The sequence below is a fragment of the Malurus melanocephalus genome, unplaced genomic scaffold (assembly GCF_030028575.1).
Source record: "Malurus melanocephalus ecotype Western Australia unplaced genomic scaffold, MMel_1.1 scaffold_679, whole genome shotgun sequence".
NCBI lineage: Eukaryota > Metazoa > Chordata > Aves > Passeriformes > Maluridae > Malurus > Malurus melanocephalus.
The window spans coordinates 25,888-52,375 of NW_026623911.1; the positions used below are offsets into that span (position 1 = coordinate 25,888).

General features: G+C 35.9%; 1 protein-coding gene across 2 annotated transcripts in view; it reads left to right on the top strand.

Annotated features, from left to right (window-relative positions):
• Positions 1-26,488, top strand: part of ST8SIA4 (ST8 alpha-N-acetyl-neuraminide alpha-2,8-sialyltransferase 4) — a 52,056-nt gene that overhangs the window by 16,675 nt on the left and 8,893 nt on the right. For both annotated transcript variants that reach the window (XM_057384026.1, XM_057384027.1), the window contains exon 4: positions 11,275-11,568. In XM_057384026.1, the coding sequence (XP_057240009.1) occupies positions 11,275-11,568 (294 nt within the window). The remainder of the gene's footprint in view (positions 1-11,274; positions 11,569-26,488) is intronic.

Sequence of the window (26,488 nt, forward strand, 5' to 3'; positions counted from 1 at the left end):
AATAAAACGAGGGAGAGAAGTTTGCACTACTTACTTTTACTTTTTGCTGTTCTTACTCCAGACAAAATAAATATTCTTACACAGGCCTTGGTCACATAAATGCATAATAGTTTCTCTTTTAAAAATACTTTCGCTTAGTTTTTGGTCAACACTGATAGCCTTTTGTAAATTACTACATTACTTATATGTAGCATATAGTAAAATGTCAATGTGGTGTATTAATATAGAACTAGGCTGCCACTGAGGTGGTTGAAAGTCATTCAAATATATTTCTGCATGTTGGTTTAAAAATCTGTTCTTGCTGTTTAGGAAAACAAAAAGTGTCACTTTTTATTCGTTCTTCAAACATACACAATAGAGTGCCTTTACATTTCATGTATCAAATGGGACCTCATTTGACAGCTTGGTGTTATATAGAAAATGTTGAGTAAGGAATGGGTACTTTCGCTTTTGAAGCGGAAATTTCAATTGATTTGCCTTTAGAAGAGTGAAAGGGCCGAAAACTGGAGGGAAGCAGAAAGCGGTATAGAAACAGTAGTCATTCAGGGTTACTTGCTTTTTCTTTTGTCACCTTAAAGAATGATGGTGGTAACAATATTGCAAAAAGACATGGGAAAAAATACAGTTTTGCAGTRCATGAATAAACGAAGAATATACATGAGCTTTGTATTTAATTGGAAAGGTATGCTAGCAAGTTGCAGCTGAAGCAATAACACATTACTCTCTCATTTTCCTTATTTGTCTTACTTGTACCACCAGTTATTCAAATTAGCATCCTTACTGCAGAGGAAATCCAAAAATAATTACCACAGTTTTAAACCATGTTTAACCTAATGAATGCTTTTGTACTCTCTGAGATGTGATTCATTTAAAATATTTCAGAAAAAGTTAGATACTAGATTTTCTAGATGAAAATTTTCTAATGGAAAGTAAAGTACATACTTTTATTTAAATGATCTGTTGATTCGTTTGAAGTAATCCCCATGCTATTTTACGTGTTTTAATTAGCTGTGAAACTAGATGATGACGTCAGATAGGAGGTTTTAATTAATTCAAGCTATGCRGAGGGAAGATAATATTCTGAAAGATTTGGTGAAGCTTAACAGGAAGAGTRGGAAGTTATTGTTGCTAATCAGTTCTTTAGACTGGAGAAAGATGTGGCTGTTCTGTGAGTATAGTGAGGAACTGTAACGGGTTGCTTAAAAAAGCTTTGCATATCCGATCCCTCGGAAGTGTTCAAATTCAGGTTGGATGGGTCTCTAAGCAACCTGGTCTAGTGGAAGGTGCCCCTGCCCATGGTGGAGGATTTAGAGCTAGATAATTTTTAAGGCCTCCTTTCAACCCAAACCATTTTATGTTTCCATGAAACATCTGTCATATGGTATATGACAAATAAAGTGTCTCTATAACAACTGGTGAGTCTGATAATGTTGTGATTAATATTCTGTAATGTTCTGGGAATAACATGCTTGGCTCTACTGCCAATAGGGAGTTTCAATACAGTAATTTTTTTTTTTTTAATTTACAAATGAAAGTTAAAATGTTTTAGAAATTTACATATTATCTCATAATTTCAACAATATTATATTTATTTAAGTCTCTATGCATGTATACAGTTACATTGCATCTTGTCCTGGGTTGATTTTATGATAGCATTGTATTCCTGTAATTATCTGCTTTTATGTCCTGAAATGTGGGGGACACATTTGGCTTTACAGCAGGCCCGGAAAGAGCGGCAACAGCGGTGGAAAGGCAGTGGGGGCTGGGTTTAAGGTGGGCTGCCGGGCACAGACAGTGCATGGGCCAGGCATTAGGGTGTAATATAGTTGCCTCTTAGCTAGCTWGGAGTTTGGTGTTAGCTTGGGCAAAATGTTTTCCCTGGACTGCGGTGGCCATTCTTCAGCAGCTCCTGTGGCTTTCTTTTGGAATGCCAGCTTGGCTTTGGTCTGAGACGGGCACTGGCTGAYTGGGGACCTGCAGGGAAAATGAGGGACCTCTTCATCTCCACCCCAGACTTTGGAGGAGCTGAGCCGGCAGGAGAAAGTACACCAAGCCCACCAGCTTCATCTTCTGTGAAGAGAGGACTAGCACCAGAGGTTTACCAGGTTTCCATTTGTTTGCCCGAGTTGCTATGTGAACTCTCTTTAGTTGTTTTTTTCTGAGACAGTGAATTTCTGGAGTTTCAGTATCCAAGAGTTCATTGTTTTTTGGGGTTTTTTTTCCATGTCCTGTGAGCACCTTATTTGTTAAATAAAGGATTGTTTTTCCTTCACTTTCACCCAAGCATCTCTTTCATATTGGTGGGAAAAAATTACCAAACTTTCCACTTCAGAGAAAATGTTCATTCCAGAGCGTTTTTCTCAAAAAAATTTGTCTTGCACCGAGGCACATCTGTTTGAAATAAATAGCAAGGAATTTGTTTGTAACTCAAGTTAAAGAAAAAAACAAACCCTTCATCAGAGGTAGTTTCCTACATTCCTCGTCTTTCATTTAGAAAAAGTTGTATGTTACTTGATATCCAATCACATGGTGTAATTATAAAATTCTGGTGTGCTTCATAAGCGCTTACCTCTATTGCAGTTAGGATTCTGGTATTAAAGTGTGCCATGATAATCTGTTAATCTTTTTGCTTTCATCTGATCTCTATAGAAGTGAAATGTCCTCACTTATGTGCCAACTGATGGTGTTCTGGAAAGGAGCTACTGAATGCATCCAGGTATATAGGCTGGTGAAGGACATTTTTGTAGAATCTTCTGATACCAAGAGCATTCTGTCTATGTGCTCTGGTTGAATATATTCAGTTGATTTTGATTGTATTCTGTGAGGGGTTTGTGAGATCTGAAGGAAAAATTGTGTCTCTGAGCGTTGTTTCTTAGAGGAGCAGTTCTTACATTAGAGTTAACACAAACAATGCCATTAATTTAATGATGAAACTGACAGTGAAGGTCTAAGAAAATGTGAAGGACGCAACAGATATCTAACACTATTTGCGGTGTGATAAACTCAATATCCTATAAAAGTGTGAAAGTGTTGGATAAACATAGAAGTTTCACAAGATTAGTGAAGTCATACCTATTTTGGCAGTAGAAAATGTGGCCCCATCTAATTAAAATGTGAAGCAAGGAGATGGTTTGCTATTAAAAAAATCCCAAACTGTGATGACTATAAACTATTTTCTGTTTCCTATATACCTTTTTTTATCTCTTGTGCTTTTATACCCCATTAAGGAGCTATTAATTAACCATGATCTGTGTGCCCCTTCTCCTTTTGTAATGGTGAGCTAAAGTGTGCTGCATTTTGATATTGTACCCAGAGAGAGTCTGAAGCATTCCAAAATATCTGATTAGATGAATAAATACATCTTATTCCCACATGGTCTTCACTTTCTCATGCTCAAAATCCTAAGCAGGGCTGAGTTAGCTGTTGCATCTTGCAGAACACTTGAAGTTGTTGTAGTTAGTGGTATATTTTGAAATGTAGTGGTTAGATAGGAGTTTCTGAAAAATGCAGCTGTATTTTGGGCAAGTCTAAAATAASAATAAAAAGCATTGCCAAATAATAACTTGAAATTACTTCTGGCAGCCCGTATGTATCAAATACTTCAGCTTTGGGTTCAGAATTTGAACAATATCAAAAATCAAAATAAATTGGTTTTTTTTTGTTTTTTGGTTTTTTTTTTTAATTATTTAATTTGACATTCATGATGAGACCTATTCAAAAGCAGAGGCCTAGTTCAGTTTTGGAGTTACTTGGTTAAAACCAGCCAATCAAAAAAACTCAAATCTAGTAAATGTATTGTATTTTTTCTTGTGATGACACCACTTATGGAAAAGTCCCTTTCATTTAATTTGGATTTTTGGAGAATAGGCCAGTTGAGTGAAGCTTTTTCAGTAGTTTAGGCTGACAAAGACCAGCCATGAGAAGATATTAGTTACTTCTTTCTTTGGATTGAAGTGCCTAGTTTGTTACAACTCTTCCCAYTGGAGTTTTCTTTTGCTAACACTATCAGCATTTGGGTACCAAATGGATATTTTTGCCATCATTGGTGATGAAAACTTACTGAGCAAATGCAGCTCTATTTTCCCAGCATACTTTGACTTTCATTTTTTAACTTGATCATTCTTTTGGTTAGCAAAATTGACATGAAAAAAAATTGTAATTTTTTTTTGAGAGAAAAGAATATGTCCTTTGATAGATGTCTTAGCTTGTCCTATACATAGGGAAGGATAATCTGTTTTGACTTTCTTCTGTATTAGGGCTGCACTGACAAGGAACAGTGGGCAAAACAGATTTTTGTGGGCAATTGTGATATGCAGAAGCAAGCATCATGTGTGGTATGAGCCGAAGACAGCAGGAAGATGAAAAGGACAGACATAACCATACCATGGATGTGTGGTATCTTATTTCAGGAGAGAAATTTAAATTAGTAAGAATTCTTTAATTTGAGTTGTTCCTTTAGGCACTGAGACAAAAAACATGGTAAATTTGTCAGAATACATATATTTGGAATATTGATTTACCTATAGTCTGGAACTTTTTTTTGTGACTTGTATCAGCTTTAATGTCCAAATATTTTTTTAGTACCCCTTGCTTGGACTATGGCTGTCATGCTGAAAACAGTTAAATCCTTGGAGTCTGCAGATCTGTTGAAAGCAAAGCTGCCAATTTAACAGTCATGTTTTAAAGCATGAGTCTTCCGTTAAAAATAACATCTGAATACATCATGACTAGCTCATTAGACTTTTCTCAGATCTCAAGCATTGCAAGTCTGTGTTTGCCTTCTGTTTCTCTCTAAAACGTGTCATGCTACATTGAAACATTAAATGAAAGCGGAGGAAACCCATCATCTTCCAATGTTCTTGCTCAGTTATTTGGGTGTCTGAGAAAGGGGACTGCTGGTGGAGGTGTTTAGTGTTTCCAATCAGTCAGGAGTGGCTGGTGTCCAGCTCAGGAGAGTCTTGGAGTAGGCTTGACTCATGTGGCCACCTTTTAGGGTTGTTGGTTTTTTAAAGAAGTTCATCCTTAAATAGGTATTATAGGAGGATATATAAGGACAGAAGTCTAGAAGTCTCAGGAAGTCTCAGTAAGAAGTGACTTTTTTACACCCATATAGAAATGATGGGTTCTAATGAGGCTGCTAAAATATTAGCATCCAAATGTAAAGCAGATAAAATTAGCCTGAATCTTCCTATAATTACCCTGAGGAAAAAAATTATTTTAAAGTCACTTACTCCTATTGTTGTAATACAGAGCTTTTAATTTAGTAGCTTTCTGAACAGCTGGAAACTCAGGAAAGCTATACTTCCTTTTCTCCCCACATTGACTGTTTTAAGAGGTGAAAATGTTCAGAATAATCTTAGTCTAAATAACTGCCTTTTTAGCTGTTCTCCATTTTGGAAAGTTAAAACTGCTTCTTCTTTCTACATTCTGTTCTAACAACTCCAAAGCTCTTTTCCAAAACAATGAAAATCATTGTTTTGTCTGATTTTATTGCAAGGATAATAAATTTTTTAACCCCTTCTGTCCTCATAATGTAAAAAAAAAATCTGTATCAGAATTAGAACATTTCTGTGGATCTTGATAATTACCCTATAGAATATACTCTTTATAGACAGTAATGTATGATGGTATTTTCACATAAAGACAAAGATACAGGTGTTCAGGATACTGCTAAATTCCATTTCTTAGTTTTTCTGGAATTAAAATAACATTTTCAGTATTTCGCTGCCATAATTTTTGTGGGGTTTTAAATTTCTTTTTATATATATATACGTGCCACAGACTATTTCAGTGATAAAAATTCCTTACTTTATTTTGTTGTCAAAGGAATGGTACTGGGAAGAATAGCAAGACTAATTCATGTGTGATGTTGCAACTGGACATAAAATAAAGATGTAAATAAAGTGTTTTGCAACTGTTTCTAAAAACCCACATAGACATTTTCTGACACTTCTCTATTCTATGTCAGTTGATGATAACTTGCATTTCAATCACTGTTGTTAAGGGAGATGTGTGGAAGAAAGAATGTATTATTTATCAGTATAACTTCTAATCTGCGCAACAGGAATTAATCAAGTTTATCAGCAGGTGATGTTACAAAAACTATCTTCAGACTGAAGTCAAATTCCCTATTTTTTTGAACTTGTGTTATGAATGGGTGGATCAGGTCAGTGTTTTACATGGCACATATTAAAAACCACTCATGATTGCTCTGTGTGAATAGAATCTACAGGGCTGTATCTGAGCCTCTAACCTTGCAGCTGTCATGAGACCTCCTCTATTATGCCATGCATAAGGACTGAGAAGTGGGTGTGCCACGTGATTCACTGTTACTCCAGATTCCAGTGGTTGATTTAAAAGAACTTCAGTTTTTTAGTAGCCAAAGAAGTATGCAGAACATGTGAGAATCCATACATTTTACAAATAATTATTTTGTTAGGGAAAATAGGAAGTTTGTGCATGGATTTTTTTGCAAATCTCCCTTTTTGTGTGTGAAAGTTACTGCAGTGCTGCTGCACACCTTTATTGGGAGAACCAGAKGAAATGTGCTACATACACACAGCAATGTGCTTCTTGCCTGTAGATTGAGTGGAGCATAGTCCAACTGTGAGGTTTTCTCAACTCTTGAACTTTTCATTTCCTCYCCTGCATGCCCGAGTCTTTAATTTTTCTTCCACCTCCAATTATTTCTTAAAAATAGCATGAGTTACTGAATTCAGGCTTACTATTTTGATTCTTACAGGAATCTGGGTATGAACCTGGTTAGAATACCTTGCATGCCTTATGTTTTAGAAACGTTTGAGATCTCTGCCAGCAACATGATTTCATTTTTTGTCTTCTCAGAATGTATGAGGTTAATACTAGGTAACTGGTATTTTTGGCTTTGCTCTACAATGAGAAGATATTGATGAAATAAAGCACCATTGTAAAGCTTTTTTTTTTCAGTGGCTTTGGACTATTTTGAAGTATTTATTTCAATTAGTAGTCGTCAAGTCCACAAAATTGTTAGGGGATTAAGAAATGTACAGATTCATGGCCACTTCTTGCATTATTCTGCTGTAGATACAATGTTCTTTTAGTTCTCAATGTCAGATAAAATTGCAGCCATTTTACTCAAGGCAATTTTAATGKCTTTTATTTAAAATTAACTTAAAATATAGTCTATGTATACTATGTACTGGGCATTTTTTTAGTATTTGTATACATGAGCTTTATATTTCTTAGTGACAAAGCAATTTGAACTGAATCACTATGGAATAAATGACTTCTCATTTGAGTATATTTTTGTGACTTTTGATTTCATTATTTTCATTTAGCTCTGCTCTCCAAGAGTCTCTGTGTTATGGATGTATTTGGACTCTAAAGATGTCACAGTGAACCTAGGGTTGATCAGTTTGGTGTGTGTTAAGGGAGCAGCTACTCAATTCTTCAGTTTTTTCTTTTAATTCCCGCCATTAGCAGTTCTTTCCCTACATCTCCAGCCATTAGCAGTTCTTTCCCCACATCTTTTCTTAAAGTGTCCCTTGTAACTAATGCATGCAACAGATGGTTGTGGAAAAAGCAGGTTTTCAATCACAGACTTTTTGGTCTGTGTGTCTTAATAGCTCAGTGGTTTTACACATGCCTAATTACCACATATTTCTGTCATTATCAATTTTTTCCCTTTTATCCCTGGGTCTTTTTTAGTGATAGCATTGGAATGCATTTTGAAAATCTTCTGGTATCACACTGAAAGCTCATGTGTGGGAACCCCTGCATTTTTACTGGGAATATTTCATAGATATATTTGCCTTTTAGTGTGATGGTTGTACATAGTATTTATGTAAGTTAGGTGCTCCTGTAAGCTTACAGATTTCCTAAATTACATAATTGACGTTTAATACTAAATTTAGACTAACTTGCCTGCTGAAATGGCTGTGCAGAGGTTTTGCCTATGATCTAGTCTAATGTCATGGGAAGAACAGAGACTGCAGCATTAATTTGAGGTACTGTGGATATTGTTGCCTATGATATTACCAATCACATAAATTATGAATGTTTCACATGCACTTAGGTTTTTTTCTACCACCCTTTCTAAAATGTATCAATTTTTATCTTACTAGACCATTTCATAAACACTTTTGCCATAGTTAGTGCTTGGAAAAGTAAGGGAGCAGGTATAAACTAATTATTTGCTAGTTTTGTGCAAAGGAAAGAAGTAATATAGCTTCTGATTAAACACTCTTATATATTAAAAAATAGCCATGATATTATTTGTTTCAAGCAATATACCGAGACCGATTTTTTATGGGAAAAAGTAGCAAAGGAACTCATGCAAGAAAATTACTTTTGCTGCGGCAAAAGTAATCTTTTTCTCTTGAAACAGTCAATAGCTTGCTCGGGAGAAGGAGATATAGGAGATTTACAAACCTTTTTATAATGTGATGTATTCTCAATGTTCATATTTTCAGCTATTTGCTTAAGTCAATCTTCAATGCTCAGTGTTACTCTTAGAGTCTATTCTCTTATTCTCCATAGTCTCATAGCGCGTTTCTCTTGGGTAGCTTCCACCTGTAGCGTGCTTACTTGCACTTTAACATGAAGACAATGCTGAAGCTGTTTTTAGAATGAATGGAAAGCCATGGTATATTGCAGGAAATTTGTGGTTTGGAGTAAATTTTTAAGTATTCGTATGTTGCAAGGTACTAATGATGTGGCTTGTGAGATTCTGTAAATTAGAATCCTCTATTTGTTCTTCCTGAAAAAAAAAAAAATAAGAAAGGTTTGGTTTTGTTTACTGTGAATAAATCCCTGGGCATTTGGTAAATCTTTTGGTTCAGAACCACCCTCAACCACCTCATTGCTGTTGTGAATATATATGACATTCTGTACATTTAACAGCATAACATAAAGAGTCATTAGAGGTTAAGATTAAGACTCCAGAAGGGGTAAGAGCTATTTGCATATACTCGGGCTTATATACAAATACACAACAGCCAGTTTTATTAGCCCTGAAACACATGAGAGATATGGAGATAAACATTTAACCTGGCCTATTGCGCCAGTACAAGATGCAATAATTTTAAACTAAATGAGGGTAGATTCAGACTAGGTATAAGGAAGAACTTTTACAATAAGGGTGATAAAACATTGCAGTCCTGTTGTTACCAAGTGTATTTAGATTACTCGTTATTTTCTGAAGTTGTACTTGAAGAATCTGAATATGTAGTAAGTTAGAAATTTGTGCTGCTTAGACTGTATATCTTTCTAAAATACAGTTTTGAGTTACTGATGTATCAGTAATGACATGCAAGGTAATAGCCATTGTGTTTAGTATGCCTGTGATGATTTTTTCCCCAGAGTTTACGTGAAATAACATTTAGCAGATAGTTGCCAGCAACAGTTTTAAAGTTTAGGCACCGATGCTGTTGGCAAATCAGAAAGGAGCTGTCAAAAAGTAGGGAATCATATTAGAACCATAAGACCTGTTTATATGCATATGCTTTGCATATGGCATACAGCTTTTAAAACATTGTGGTGTTGGTACATAAATGGTCTATTTCTCAAAGTTGGACTCAGAGCAGGATTTGCAATGTCCAGATCTGTCTTATGTTTTTAAGAAATAGATTTCGTCATGTGCATATATGTGACTACTGAAACAAACCCACTGTGTATATCCTTCATTATGTTGTGTAGTCTGCCCTTAAAAGAGCAGCGGAAATTCAGTGGAGTTGATTGGTTGATTTTAAGTACTTTGATTATTTTATCATGTTTATTTTTAGATTTTAACAAACTTTTAATAGTAGCAGATTATAATTTCGTGCATTAAGGTTTCAGAAACAATTTTTTTAAAAAGCCAGTATTGAATTCAGTGGGAGTTTTTCTCATGCCCTAAGTACCATTTTCTAGAAGATATAACTCTTAGCAGCCTGAAATGCATGCAAACAGTTTGTGGAATAGATGTTTAAAGATAATGAAGAATGTAAATCTATTTCCTTGGCCTACATCTGCCCACATGTTATCATAATCTTGGAGTTCTCTGTGTCCTGGGATTATGTTTGCTTTACAGTCCTCAGAATGTCTTTCTGAAGAAGATAGGAGCACATTTTCAACTGTTAATTACACAATTAATATTATTTTCTGGATGATTAGTATTATCAGACAGATGGACTAGGTCATGGACTGATTTAAGTAATCCTGACTTATTTTTATATGTCATTGGATATCTGGCCATTAGAAGAAATTAGTGGATAAAAAAATTGCAGAATTAATGGAATACTGTTTCTATTAGGAGTGTGATAACCTGCAAACATTTTGAAGAAGCTTGTTCCAACATTGCTTCTTAGCATCCTTTACCTCAACAGAGCAGTCTGTTAAATTATGAAAATCTTGTTGTCAGGCTACATGCTTGGGGCATACCAGCTAGAGGCTAATAATTCTCTGAGGATGTTGTGGAGATGATTTGCTTAAATCAGGTTGTACTGGTCACTGAAATCGCAAATGATTTCTGAATCAGGTTTTGTCACCTGCATTCAACCTGCATCTGTTATATATGTATGTATTTATATAATTAAGGTAAAAATCTGCTGAACAATGGCATAATCAGATCTTCGCAACTCTAGGAAAAAAGCACAAAGCTACTGCAAAATAAAATAAGGTTTGAAAATGAGATATTAAGGAAAAATTGCAAGTTTAATACTTTTTTTTCCAAAAATAGAAGTTCAAAGTCAAATAAAAATACTAAATATCAAAAGATCTTATCAACTGCAGTGATAATATCAAAAACCTAACTATTAAAGATTCACTTCAAGGTGGGGTAAAGTTAGTTTGTAAATAATACTTAAATACTGTATTGTAAATAAAGTAAAATAAAAATGCATGGACTAAACTGTATAAATTGTGTCTTATTTTGCTGGCATGTCTTTCTTGTGTATAAACTGTTAGTAACATGATGATAAATGAATAATGAAAGGAATTAGGTTTAAGAAAGCATACTATTCACAAGCGCTGCTTTAGATGTTGATGCATTCCAGAGCATGATTACATGGTTTCCAAATGTACAAAGAGGTGGGGTTTTTTTCTTACAGCATTATGTACACTTAATGTTTTAAAAAATCGGTCTTTGTCCAACTGGAGTGAAATACTATGGGTTATAACATCTATTATCACTGGTATTTTTTTCTCACATTGAATTGGGATTGCATGTTCATGGTCAGCTTTCCCTTCATGCACACATTTTTCTGAATTAATATTTCATACTTATTTTCATTTTTCCATTAATTTCTTCCTCTTCAGGTGCAATCTAGCTCCTGTGGTGGAGTTTGCTGCCGATGTGGGAATTAAATCTGATTTTATTACCATGAACCCATCAGTTGTACAAAGAGCATTTGGAAGCTTTCGGAATGAGAGTGACAGAGAAAAATTTGTGCGTAGACTATCCATGCTGAATGACGGTGTCCTTTGGATCCCAGCTTTCATGGTCAAAGGTGGAGAGAAGCATGTGGAGTGGGTAAATGCATTAATCCTTAGGAATAAATTGAAAGTGCGAACCGCCTATCCATCACTGAGACTTATTCATGCTGTCAGAGGGTAAGTGTATGGAAAAGACTCATCCTTAGCACAGTGAAACTCATAACTAGAATTGCTGGCAGGCAGAAAAAAAGATTGTCAAAAGGAGCGTAGTATTTTCCTTACCGATGCAATGGTTTGCATTTATGACAAGTTTGTTTGGTAATAAATGCCCACTCATTTTGCCAGCTCTACCGCAAACATCTGCAAGGTATTGGAATAACTTTTCAAATTGCTCTTTTATGTGCAAAAATGTATCATCTTCTGGTGATAAGATATTCTTAAAAATAGTCTGATTTCATTGTACAGTGAAAGTGTTACACGTCTTCTTTGGRAAAAACTATGAATGTAAAAAATACTGTTATATTTTTTTATGCTAAATAGTATTGGGGTAAGGTAGAAACTCTTCAAATAATGAATCCCAGCAGATCTGAAAATACTGAGCTCCTTCATAAAACATCTCTGATTTGGAGCAATCTTTCTCCTTTTAAATTTGGCCGGATGCTTAGGCAATTCAAAAAATGGATCTGAATTACTGAAAATGTTAATGAGCCCAGTAGTGAGAAAAATAATGTAGCCATGCCTTGGGCAGATACTTTTCTTTTTAACCCCATAATTAAACAAAACTGTCAGATGAAGGCTCCTATGCCTTTGTCACTACCTATACACTGGAAGAATGTAGGGCTATGCCTGAAAATCATTCAAAAGATGATGATAGTGCAATGTAATTGCATCAAATTATGATATTCGGCTTGAGTTCCTTGAAATGTGCTGTCTGTTTGCAGGGTTTAGGAAAGATGCCTTAAAGTACTGCTATTGGCTTGTACACCACTTACTGATTATGTAGCTCTTCTTACAACAGCTGAGATACATTTAGAAAGGATGTTTGAGCCATTATCCCAACCTAATATGAGAGTAAAACTTAGAAATTAGTTTTTCTTTGGGGTATTGGACTTTGAATATGCATTTCTCCTTTTGTCATGTCTCGTAGATTAACTGCTTCATTCCCTCTTGTGCACTTCTGGCCCTGGAAAACCTTTGAAATTGGGAAATCCTTCAGAAAACCTTTACTTTTTTACTGAATTACTCAGTTTCATTACGCACTCATACTTTAGCTATTTATGGGTCATGATCATGTTGAATTTTCAAGTATTCAAATTGTCTGTAGCACACAGTTGTAGTGGTTTGTATGTGTGTTTAAATCTGTATGAGATTGCTTTCAGTTTGCAAGCAGCTGTTTAAATTTCCATTGGGTAATTCTGGGCAAAATAATCAAATGTGATTGGATATTACAGAATGTGTAGTCTTTAAGTTGGCCAACTTGAAGGTCTTTTGGGGGGCTTAAAAAAATCAATAACACCTACTTTTCTCTCTGAAAGAGGTAGCAAAAGGTCTACCATCAGAATTGTTGATAATTTAGATTGAGCTGTGTTTTAGATTATACCTAGCAGTGTCATGTGATATAATTGCATAGATTCATCCAGTTGTTGAATCTGTGTTTTAAACTCCAAGGTAAATTTAAATAGATATCAAGAGTTCTTTGATTCAGTCAATCTTAAATTTTATTAAAATATGGAAATACTGTGTATTTTGGGCCAAATAATTTCATATCTAATCATCAATAAGGTTCATCATTCCAATCTGACATTAAATATGGAGTGAGAACATTTTTTATGCAGAAGGTTTAAGGCTCAGTGTTTGGAAAGTGTTGTCTGTATTCTTTTTGTGTGTATGAAACTGTCAAATTTTTCTTTTATTAGTCTTTAGCATATAGTGTAGGCATTTTCTAAAGGTAGAATATTCAGTTGTATAGTCTTCTGATCTAGTGAGGCCAAATTCTATATTTCTAATGCCAAATAAAGTTAAATTAGAGTTTTATCTATTAATGGGGCAGTTTGGCTACAATCACAGCATTGCACTGAAACTCTCACTCCTGTTCTTCTCCCTTCACTTTTGATGAAAGAAACATTGTGAGGAGTACGTAGAATTCCAGAATTGCTATTGATCAGATTGYAGAATAATAACTGAATTCTGAGAATTTTTAGAACTTTTTTCCTGTCAATTCGTGCACTTTTTGAGTTAAAAAAAAAAAAAAAAGTAGTGTGGTAATGGAAAACGAAACTACGGTTTTGCAGATTTCATGTTTTATAAAACTTCTGTGAATGATGGCTGCTCCTCTAAAGTCGCAGAAGGATTTCAGATTTTAAAACCAGATTATATAAATAGAAAGTCCAACATGATAACTACTTTTTAAAATATATGACATATTATAAATGGCCACTGGATTGCGATTTTTTTCTTCAGTAGTTTTACATTGGGTGGTTACCTGTGATGTTTTTTCTCTATTTTACTTTCTCACTTCTTGATCAATAAGTTTTGAATTTTAGATTTTGAAAGTAATTTGGGAGCCCATTGCATGATTTTTTCCCAAAATGTCTCTAAAAAACTAATTTATAGAACTTTTATTACCATTGCACACATTGCACAGTGCACATATTGACAAAATAAATGAGACAATCAATATGTGACAGAGTTCAACACACAACTAAGATCTATAAATGAGCATCTTAACTGATTGAAAACATTTATTTGCTGTCTAATGTCACTGCCAAGATTAATTAGAAATTATAATGAGCAAATTGCATAATTTTTTTTAATTGACTTCAATGACGAATTTTAGAAATTTTTTTTAATTAGTAAGCCTGAGATTTAATGCTGAACTATTTAATTAGGATTATTTGTAGCAATATTTTCCAAATGAAATTATACTCTCTGAGCTGTGGAATGTGTCTGCATAGAGGCTTGTCTCAGTAGCAGACCTGTAATGGAATACGGATTAAACAGTAGGCAAACAGGTACTGAACCTGCTGGGATTAGTGTCCAGATCACGTTGTTTACCTCCAGTGGTGGCAAACAACCAAATTCAGAAGTAGGACCAGCAGGATATTCTGCTATGAATCCCACCTTGTGGATGTGTGGAAGGATTAGAAAGGTTCTTGAGACTAAACATGTAGTTGGTACATCAGTTGGTCAGTTACCTCACAGAGCCTTTAACAGCTTTTTTTGTTTTTGTGGGAACAGCTCTTTTTTTTTTTTTTTTNCATTAACAAAGTTTTAGGGAAAGTATAATCCCACAATGGGAAAATGCTCTTTTTTTTTTTTTTTTCTTCTGCTGGTTAATATCTGAAGATATCAGCTGAAAAGGCTGAACACCACCACTTCCTTGCCCTGCCAAGCAATACAAATTTATAATACTCCATTTTACTGAGAAGTTTTTTCTCTTGTTTTCTTTCCTAAATCCACAAAACAAAGTTCTCACGCTCATCTTCATATGCAAGAATGTTTCCTTGGCTTTCTTGCAACTGGAGCCATCCTGTAGGAAACTGGATATTTTGAACTATTAGTCACTTAGGAACAGTATCACTAAAACTGCTTCACATAAGATTCCATCCCATCTTTTGGGTACAGAACAATTGTAAGGACATCCTGTGGGATTTGCCTGTGCTCTTCTTATTTCCTCCATGATACTGCCTTTGAAAGAGCAGTGTTATCCTGCATTAAACATGGCAGAACTCCCACTGAAATCTCTTTGAGTTTTGCCTATGTAAGGAGTATGCTGTGTCCATTTATGGTCACAACTCAATTCAGGGTCCTTTTTTTATTAGTGAAAGCAAACAGCTGTTCTTTGAATGTAGTGACCTTTTGCACAACTTTACCACATCTTCAGAGTTCTTTACTATGGGAATTACAGAGAAAATCCTTTTAGAAACTGAAACATGCAGAAATCAAGTAGTTCTCCAGCAGCTCTGTGAGTAATCTATATTGTCAACACTTCTGTTTTTTTTTTCTTCCCGCTAACAGACCTTCCTTTGTGCTTTACTGCTAAAATATGTTTCTTAAGAAAAGATGTGTGGAATATATGGATGAATAAATAATCACCTGAGAAAAGATAAGATTACAAAAATGGCCATTAAGCTAAAAATAGAATTCTAAATATAAAATCACTGTGTCTTTTGCATCATGTATAGAAATGTTCAAAATAATGAAAAAAAAAATCATGCTAGATTCTTGTTAGTGTAGTACAAGCCTTGGTTTTGTGTAGGTGGACATTAAAAATGGGAGTTCTACGTTACAGTACCCTCTTGCCCTAGTGTAAGGTATCCTTGGAGCTGACTTTGTTTAACTTATACAAATAAATGGGATGCCAGTTAGTTTGGATTTTAAGAACCTAATCTATTGTGTGAAGTTATTCTTCTAACCCCAGTATCCTGTCCTATGCAGAGAGCAGGAAGTGATATTTATGTTCCTGAAGTGGAAGACTCCAGGGTCAACTTTTCAGTCTAACAGCTAATTGCCAGAGCTGCAGCACCTCTTCATCTCTTAAGAGTGTGCACTGATGTGGTTCAGAGTTTCTCAGAATGAGCTTTTATTTCCTTTGCACAAGTTCTCTTATTTTATTGTGTTTCTGAAAGATTTAGCAAGGTCTGTCAAGAAATACCTCATTTTTTGAGAGTTTTCATTGGAGGCAAATGCAATTGAAGTAGAGAAGAGTGAAAGCAGAACTGACTGTGCCCTAAACTGCTTTTTATATTTTCACAGCCTGGTTCATTCTGTCAGGTAAGCCATGAAAAGTCTGATCACGTTAATAGGAATATTTTAATTTACTTTTTTTTAATTCTTATTTACCTTTTGAAAATAAAGTTCTGTGAGTTTTTGTTTCGAGAGAAGGGTTTTATCTCTTACTGGGCAACTGTTTTGTTCCTTATCAACAACATTTATATACTTAAGACTTGTAAAACTTACTTTTCTCAGGTTGTATTTCAGGTTTCAAGTAGTGAAAAGCAACAGAATTAGTTAAAAGATAGGAATGAAATTTTTCATTTTCACGTTTTGCTGGTTAGTTTATCTACCGTGAGCAATAGCACTGTACTTAATGCTAATAAATCCTAGGAGGTAAGCAGGGAATACGTAACACATAGTTTATTCATGCAGTGCATCTGAAAATTTAAATTTATTTTGATAACTATTTTGGTAYTTACTACGATTATTTTTCAATTTTAGGATTTCTCTTTTTTTAAATTTAAAACCTGTGTTTCTTAAAACCATAAAAATATGTTAAATTTATTAAGTCTCATTTGTTCATGTCTTACTCCTGTGACAAAGACTGTAGCTATGCAATTGAAAAGCAAACTAGAAACAGTTTTTGTAGTCTGTCTTTGAAGAACAAATGAAGGAGAACACTGAAGTACATCAACAAATATGTTGGCCATATAATATTAATAGAATTGAGAATAGCTTCTCGGGATTTTTTTGACACATGGCATGAATTATCTGTGATTCTGGCTGGAATGTGCATGCATGAGAAAATTCTGTTAGGTTACCTTCCTTCTTTAAAAAATTATGTTTCTAAGACAATAATAAAAATTCTGCTGTATTTTGTTTTGATTGTAATATCTCCCCAGATTTTTTTAAGATGTGTGTATTTAGTTTTGATCTTATTGAACTTTGGTGAGGAGAGGTTGTATCCGGCCATTAACAGATTTCTTCAAATGCATAGTTATCTACATAGGTAATGTGGAACTAAACAAACAAAGCTATAGCTGTATGCACTGTATGGTTTGGCCTTTCACTTTGGTCAGTTCAAGTCATTGGGCTGTTAGAATGAGTACTGCTTCAGGGATATAATACACTGGCACAATTGTTACAGTGGCATCAGTATAGGAAGGAGCAGTTTGGCTTAGTATCTTCTGTAGCCTTGCTTTTTGATGCATATATGTTTCTTAATGGAAGTTTCTTTTTTAATGGATTTGCTTGAAGTCTCTGAATTCTTGTTGGTGTGCAGGGAGAGATATAAATGTTTCAGAAGCACTGAGTAGCATATAGGCATATTTTGTCTGGAATTACCAAATGCCAAGGCTAATGGCTACTATCTTCTTCTCAAACACTAATGCCAAAATGTAGATGTTGTGTGTTGTATTTGTGGGTAAAATGTATTAGTAACACACCAATGTTTTGGCTGTGCCTGAATGGCATTTGCGCAACCTCAAAACTTCCTCATTACCAAAGGAAATGCCAAGCCATCCAACATCATGCTCAGCAAGCAGTAGAACTGTGGTAGCAGAAGAAGATGAGAGGTGGCTCTTTCATTCACCTAGTAAACTATCTTTATCTTGTTCCCGGAGTTTATTTGGTTTTGCTCTTCCTCTTCTCTCCCCACCCCGCTGAGGAGTGGGGAGGGGAGTGAGAGTATCTGGGCAGTGTCAAACCACCATGTAAGGGAAGGAACGTGTTTATTTGGTACATCAGCCATGTATAGGCTTTTCAGAGGCTGAGAAGCCTGCTAGTCTGCTTCAGTTAACATCAAAGAATTAGAAAGTGAGAAGAAGAGTGTGCATTGCTGTATTTCAGACCCTTGGGAGAGTTTGGTCAGAGCTAGCATACCTGATGTGTGTTTTAAGAACAGAGCATGTTTTCAGGGAAAATAACTGATTCATCGGGTGACAAATGTGGATTCTGCTTCTTTGCTGTTCGAAGGCACACTATCGTTGAGGTAGGTGCTAGTTGTGCCTGTGTTTCAGATGGAATGAGATTTGAAGTCTCTCACCAGTACTCATTTCTTTCCCATTCTAAACTGAAGCGTCTTTCCCTCTGCATTTTGTCTTGTGTGTCTCTTTCATCAGAGATTGTTTCTCTGGATCCTGTTTTCAGGTGTTCTRCTGTCTTTATCCTCACTTGTAGCCATAAGGACGTAGATACATGCGTGGGAGGTTAGTGCTGTTTGGATTCACATTATTAATTCAATACTACAACGTTACTGTATTGAAATCTTTTTCTGAGATCTGTCCTTCTGTCTTCAACAAGTGAATTAATAGGCCACAGGAAAAATTAAGGAAATAAGCTACTTATTTTTCTGCATTAAAAAAATTAATTTCATTTACTTAACTTTTTTTAAAGCAGCATTTCTGTATTGAAGTATTATAGTTCCTATACTTCATGAGCACAGTGGGAACCACTTGTTGGTATTTTCTGGTCTGTATTTAGTGGAAACAAGTGTCATAATTTGCATTTTTGTATCATATATTTAGTGAAGTAGTCAAAGAAAGTGGACTTTGAGAAAGTTATTGCTAGAACTTGCTTTTTCATATTACATTTTGTTGTGCTTCATTGTCTAACATTGGGATACAGGGGACTTTCCAAAGAAACTTAGTAATCATTTTCTTTTGCAAGAAAAGAAGGCCTGTAAAAGAATCTGAGATAGGGCCTTGCTGAAAACAAATGCAGCCTATGGTTTCAAAACATTTTGGAGGCTCACAAGGCGGGGTTATTTGTTTTTTGGTTTGTTTTTTTTCCATTTCAGTATAAGTGTGGGCACACTTCCTGGCAGAATTGGCAGAGGGGAAGTAGTGGGTGCTTTGCAGTCATACTGAAACCAACAGGTGGCACAGCTCATGCTTATATCAAATTATTTAGCCTCAGATGAAATGTAACATACTGACAGACTAACAGGGCAGTAGTCTTTGAAAGATAAATGTGTGCCATGAAATTTACAGGTGAGGCCTTGCCTTTTTCACCTTTTAGTGTATAAGGGACAAAGCACAGAAAATGCAATAGGGAAAAGGTATTCTACAGAACCTAGCTTTCAATGACAAGAAGCTTTCAGAAAATAATCTCAGTTTTATCTTCCTTTGCAGAGCTAGCTAGCAGTCATTTAAAAATCGCTAAAGAGAAATCCTGAGGTCTGATAAAGATGAGGTCAAGGAGAGAAACCATGCGGCAATGTGTTTTACACCCTAAAAGGCAGTCACTGGAGGCTCTATAGGTGTGTGAAACCCCAGGAGCACATCTGTGGGTTTTGCTGTGGAGAAATGAGTGCCAAGGAAATGAGGCACCTCAGCCTGCTGCAGGGGGTTTGCTGCAAACTGGCACTGGAAACAAAATGCAGGCTTGAACCCTAGATCACTGGTAGCAATTGCATTTCTGCTGACTGCAAGGGGTTTGTTATGGGTTTCCAAAGAAGAGTTGATTTGCTTTAGTTTGTGGGTTTCACGGTGGGAGCAGATCCAGAGGAAGGATGATGACTGGTTCTGGAGCTTAGAAGACAGTGAATTGGATGAATTCAGTAGAGAAAGAACAGGCTTGAGAGGATATGAGGAAGATTTGGTTCATTCATTTGTTAATGTCAGCTCTTCGAAATTAGTAGCAAACGTCTTTTCCAAGTGAATCTGTTAAGAGAACAATAGGCTTCTCACCAGTAAGGATAATGCCTAAAGGCTGGTGAAGAGTGCAAAATTATGTCTAAAATCTCCTTGTGTTGACTCATGAGATTGCTAAGCCATCATTGCTGTTTTGGTATGATGATCATTCTCTGAAGCAGCGGTGAAAGAGAAGAGGAAATCTGTCTTTGTGGTTTTGTTTTCAAATTCTATAAACTTGTATGTAACATGCAAAGCAAGTTCCAGGCACAAAATATCTGGGAAATGTGCCCATGTATAAACAAACTTCATACATACCATTGATACCTTGAAGTTGAGTAGCTTGAATTCAGACTGAAGATCTCGCTTCAAATGACTGTTAACTACATGGTTGATGATATCGTAGTAAAGCCATTGATAWTATATGAAGGTAGTGTAAGGGTAAGTAGAAGAAAGACAGTTTGGATTTTCTTTAAAGGCTTTAATCAAGAAAGTGAGAACTCTTTCCTTTTAGGATAATTTTAAATGCATTTACACAATCTTTTTTTTTTTCTTTTTAAAAATTTTACTTTATTTTAATCTTTCAGTCTAGTTGGGTAATGAAACTGTCAGGTTTTTTTTTTATTTGATATATAACAGCAGTAGACATCTATATGCTGTATGCCTTTATTGAAGATTTAAAGTGCATGAAACCCACAGAAAGAAAATAAAGCAAGTTGTACAATGCAGATGGCACATTTCTGATTTTTTTAATACTATGCGATAATGGCAAAGTCTTTTGTCATATTTCTCTACGCTCTTCTCATGTGTAGTATAGTTGATGCAGAAGGGCATCACATCAGAAAGCAAGCTAAAGACAGAAAATCTTTCTGGAGTGAAAGCATCCATTAATATTCTTACTGGAAAATCACAGGAATTTCTCTTGGGGGGTTACTGCTTGTAAACTCAATAGTGGGATCTGTAGCCTTCCACACAGATGTCATATATTTGTTTCTGATGGAGTGTAGAAGTGACTGTAAACAGTTTTTTCCTTGGTGTATTTGCATGTCCTTGTAAAACCAGTTGATAGGCTTGGCAGCACATCTCATTGCTATTTAATGGCCATTTTGGTTGGCATTGTTTGCAGTGGAGCTAGAATTTAATAGGATGTGAAAGTGAGCATCATTCTTTCTTTAAAGACATGGGTGCTTTGGCATGACAGCATGTGGATTCCTGTGTATTGTTTAAGTGTGCTTTTCATATTTAATGGATTTTGTAAAGCAATCTGTTCCTTGATTTCCACATTAAGTTGGGATGCAGCAAATTGTTCTTCTTCAAACACGTTCCTGAGCACATGCTTGCACCTACTTCAGAAAGTGCTTTTGGACTGGTCAATGGTTTTGTGTAATCTTGATCATAAGGAGTAACTTCTGCCTTCTTCATTTACTGAAATATTATACTTTTATTTGTATCAATCCTGTCCCTCCTGATTGGTTAATTCAATGAGAGCTCTGGGATTTATGATAGCGTCTCAGTTTTGAGACAAATTTAAGAGATGACACTCTGTAATAAGCAGTCTCCTCAAAAGGTTTCAGCAATCCTTCTTCACCAAGAGAAAATAAATACTAATACAGGAAAGTGAAAAAAAAAAAAGCCCCAACAGCTTGCTAACAACCAAACGTCCACAAGGCAAGGAAAAAAAGTAAATAACTGCTAAACACATGACTGTCAGAGCTCACCTCTCGCCCCACACACAGAAAGAGGGACGAAAACCCAAAAATGCCCAAAGAAAGGGGCAAATGTTGAATACCCCTTTCTGACACGTGATGCAAGATGGTGCTGGCTTTCATGCTGAGGGAAGTGAAGCTTCCATGGAGGAATTTCAGCAGTAAGCAAAAAACCTGATGGCTCTCCGGCATCAATCTCTCCACAGAGGCAGGTGAAAAAGTGTGGTAAGCCATTATAAGGCCTAGACCTGGTAGGGGCAGAGAAGGTCCGTAAAAGCTCTGGAACATTTGGTGCCATTGGCCGACAGCCGGCAGGTGCTGTAACAGTTCCAGTCGGGTCTATCTCAAGTGCCCGCGAGGCCGTGAGAAGCAGTAATATAACTCTGTGGCAAGGGTAGTCAGCACGAGCCCCCTGCAATGGCAGAACTACCATATAAGGAAATTTATGGCGTTAGTAAGAGCTTCTGTACGTTAAGTTACCGTTATTCCTGTTACAAAAMGCGTTACGTCTAACCGCYGCCGCCATTACGAGCCAAGGGTATAAAAACCCCGGCTTCCGTTAACAAAGCAGATGAGATAGCACGTACAACCAAGTCTACGAGGTTGTTTATGTGTCTCTCCCCATCTCCTTGCAAATGGCCGCTCCAACAAAAAAGCTGGTTTGTAGCCTCTTGGTGTGCTCAGTTTTCAGAAGTTTGGGACTGGAATGGGGCAGTCCCACTCCTGCCAGTCCCAGTCCTCCAGCCTTGGACCAGCAGCTCTTCAGTTCACCTTGAGGCAGCTGAAAGATTTGGTGCTGCAGCTTCTCCAGGGAAGCCAGGGAAGAGAAAAGCTTTTTGCCTGGGCCAACAAAACCAAGCTATCCAAGCAAAACCAAGCTGCACAATGCCATGGAACACCTGGGCAGTAGTCTTCAAAAATGCCTGTCAGAAAGCCTAAAGATCCCCCCACCCGGTCCCAGACGTTAAAGATATGGCAACCATTTTTGGGCATAAAGCCCAAGAGGATAATGAAATAGGTTATCATCATAAATCGTTCCAAGACAGATGGTAAAATCAATAGCTTTTATATCAGATTTAGGCTCTGGTTCATTGCACTGATCAAATTTAAGGACCTGTAATGCATATTTTCTGCAATAATCTCTAAATGGGAGACATCAGATTGTCTTACTAAATCAAAAGAGACTAGATTTTCTTCTAAAAAAATGAAATTAGTATTAACAAGTAGCATAGCACTGAACTTGTAATACTGTATACAGATTTCATGTTAGGCATTATTGACTTCAGCTGTAAAGGGCAGTTGGACACAAGCTGAAAGCAGTTTAAACCTGTCCATAGTACAATGAGCAAAGAGCGTCCTGAACATATTCTCAAATTTACAGGCTGAACTTTTCAACTATTAGTATCAGTGCCAGTAATGAAAATCTTACATAATACGAGGCATACTTCTCATCCTGGGATCATCTTTATAAATTTCCCCATTTCAGGGACATGTAATATAATATTCCATAAGAAGAATCAATACACCCCAAGCTGACTCCCTCTAAAAGCAATTAGCATTAAAACATGCTTCCATTTGTAGCCTTACTTAGTTAAAATGGAATGATTTTCCTTTGCCTACATTTATAACTGTTTGGTTAGGAGTGGGCTCAATATGCTTTCTGCAATGAAAATTCAACATGACTTCTAACAATGTTTTTCTGGTTTAGGTAGATTTAACAGGTGATGTAACTTTTTAGAAAATAGTCTCTCAGGAGCAGAGACCTGTGGAATAGATGTTCTAGGCAACAAATATATTATTCCAGGGTTTTCTGAAATGACAAAGCAGACTTTAAATATTTGAGTGGGTCCTTCCATTATTGTGTTCCTAATTTGTTAATATGTGTAGTGGACACTGCRTTTTATTCTTTGTTTTATTCTTATTCTTCATATATTAGATTTTTTTTGAAGCATGACTGTATTTGCATTGTTTTGAAAAGAGAAAATTAGATAGGATTTTTTTTTTCTGTTACAGAAATGCATTTACTGACCATTAGCATTAGAACAGATATTCACTCAGTAGGAAAGACTAGATCTAATTGTGAGAGTTAGAATTAGGGCATATTATTAATTTTAATTACACCCCTCCAGTAATATTCTGTTGAAATGTTAATAGGAAAAGTGCTAATGAATTATAAATTTTATTAACATCTTCATAAGRTATGAAAAATTAATATTTGATGTGAATTTCATTTCATGTAATATTAAAATTAATGTAAGGTTTTGAAATACATATTTTATGAATTTAATCTAAAGTTACCTGTGTGTTTCAATGCACATAACAATGTCCCCCAGTCTGATACCTTACTACTACAATTTTGAAGTACAATTACATAGTTAATTTTTAGCCTCCTATCCTTTAACTGAACTGTTATCTTTGTTCCAACAGAAGATTTTTCCCTGTTCTTAATTTGACATGGCTTTCCAAGACAAGCTTTAACTAATGTAGTTGAAGAGTTTTATCCAATCAGGTGCAGTTTTTACAAACCAGATTCCTTTCTCACTCCATTTGCCCATCTTTGGTATGAGAGATAAATTTTTTTTTTTTTTTTGGTAGTAATTTTTAATGAAATATAATGTAATTTTTGTCATGCCCTTACCAATTCCCAGAAAAAGTCTGAACACCAAGACACAGTTTGACAAAGCACAGAAGTTCAAGATTAACATGAACATTTGGTTATACATACCCAATGGCATTGGTTATGTATAACCAAGCTACTCTGCAGAACATGGGTGAAATTAGTTTCTTGGCTTCAGTACCTTTGCTGACCTAAGCCATTATCAAGGTTTCTTGCCAAGGACCTGCTTTAATAGTCTTACTGAGGCTTGAATAGCTACATTGAGAAGTGTAAGGAGGGCTCTTTCAGGAATGGAATATGGCTGATAGAAAGTAGGCTGTTTATTTATCATCCTGCCTGATCTCTGCCTGTTAAAGTTGCCCCTGTGGGCCTGGCAAAATCAGATATAGTCTTGGATTCAGATTTCTCAGTTTAGCTCCAGCAAGAGAAGAAGTCACAGAGTGGGCTTGTGTCTCTGTCCTTCAGCTGGAGCATGGCTACTGCTATCAACCTTCCTGATGCCACAGACAAAATCTCTGCTAAGGAAGCTAACCTACCGTCACAGCTGGTCTGGATCAACACCTAGGTCCATTAAATGTTTCAGTAATAGGGATCAGCAGCACTGCCACTTGTGGCACCCCTAGGTGAAAAAGGAGCCCTAGGTGATAAGTGGAGCAAAGGAATTCTTTCTAGCAGTGCTTGCCACTCAAAGACAAACGTTTTCTTCAGTGAAGGAGTCTGCTTCTCAAACAGATCCAGCGTGAACATGAGTCAAAATACAAGCTTAGGCTATAAATGTCCTAAAACCAGAAAATATCTCTTTCTTATGACTGCCTTCTCATGTTGCTGTTTGGAAATGCTGGAATTTTTCTGTGCGCTGCACATTTGGATATTTTTTTAACTGACACTTTTTCTTACTTCCAAGCTTATTTCCCCCGCCTTTACATGCACTTTTGTGTGTGGAAGAGTGGTAGGTAGTCTTATTTTACTGCAGAGAAAATTTAGTTTTTGAAACCAGTATCATATTGTTGTGCCACCATCAATATGATTATGAATCATCTCTTTATCACTTCTGTTTAATCCAAACTAATATCAGTACCCTTTTTAGAGAAGAAAATAAGTAATATTTACAGCATATACGAGAAGGGGAAAAACCATTGAATCCCTCTGAAACATGCTTCCATTTGAAGCCTTATTAGTTTAAAATATACCTGCTTTCCTTTTACCTACTTTTATAACTATTTTCTTAGACTTGGGCCCAGTGTGCTTTTCCACAATTGATATTGCACAGAACCTTTCCTACCAATGTTTATTTATTTTGTAGCTGTGCTTTATAGCTTTAAACATAGGTAAATAATTTACCTTCTGAGGTTTCATGCAGAAAGAATGAAACAAAGGAGAAAGGAGGACTATAAAATAATGGCAAATGGTTCCTTAGATTTTGTATGCAACTTAATGGCTCCACTTCTTCCTAAATGATCAGATACTTTCTCTTGTGTTTCACTATCATTGCTACTGTGTGTTGCTACAGACATTGTATTTAGCCTTAACTGTTTATGTACCATCCAAAAACATGTCCTGACATTTCAAATCTTCATAAAGTTATGTGCATGCATCTTGATCACCATTTGTACATGTACCCATCACACTGTTCAAATGTTCTCCATAATTTTAAAGTTCTATCTTAGTCCTTAATGTTTCTATGTTTTTAAATGGGTCTGTGGGACAAAATAAAAATATATAAAATAATAAATAGTTATCCTAACYGTTGGAATTATAATGGGAAGAAAAGGTAGTAATGCTAGCAGCTTTTAATAAAAATAATTTGCTTGATTCAGGTTCAGTCTATATTAATCAAAACTAGATTGATTTGAACTTACACATTCGCACATTAACTTTCATTTTATAATTGTGAAGGTATTTCATTAATTTATAATGTCTGTGTGGGGAGTAAAAGCAAAATAAATTGTTGCAATCTTGTTTATTACTGGTAGATTCTAGTTTATGGCTACAAATTAATTTWAAAATTATCAGAAAATATTTTGAGGAAGGTTTTTGAGCAGAATTTCTTAACCTGAAGGAAACATTAACATGTCTGCTTATGTATATGAGCTGGTAATATATGCTCACAGCCCGGAAAACCAATTGTATGCTGGGCTGCATCAAAAGGAGCATGGCCAGCAGGTAAAGGGAGGTCATTCTACCCAATTTTCCTCTGCCGAGACTCTACCTGGAGTCTTGCATCTGGCTCTGGAATCTTCAGCAGGAAAAAGACAGGGATCTGCTGAAGTGACTACAGAACAGGGACAGAGAAATGCATTGATGGCTGGAGCATCTCTCCTCTGAAGAAGGGCAGAGAGAGCTGGGTTTGTTGAGCCTGGAGAAGAGAAGGCTCCAGGGAGACCTTCCTTTGGCCCTCCAGTATCTGAAAGAAGCCTACCAGGAAG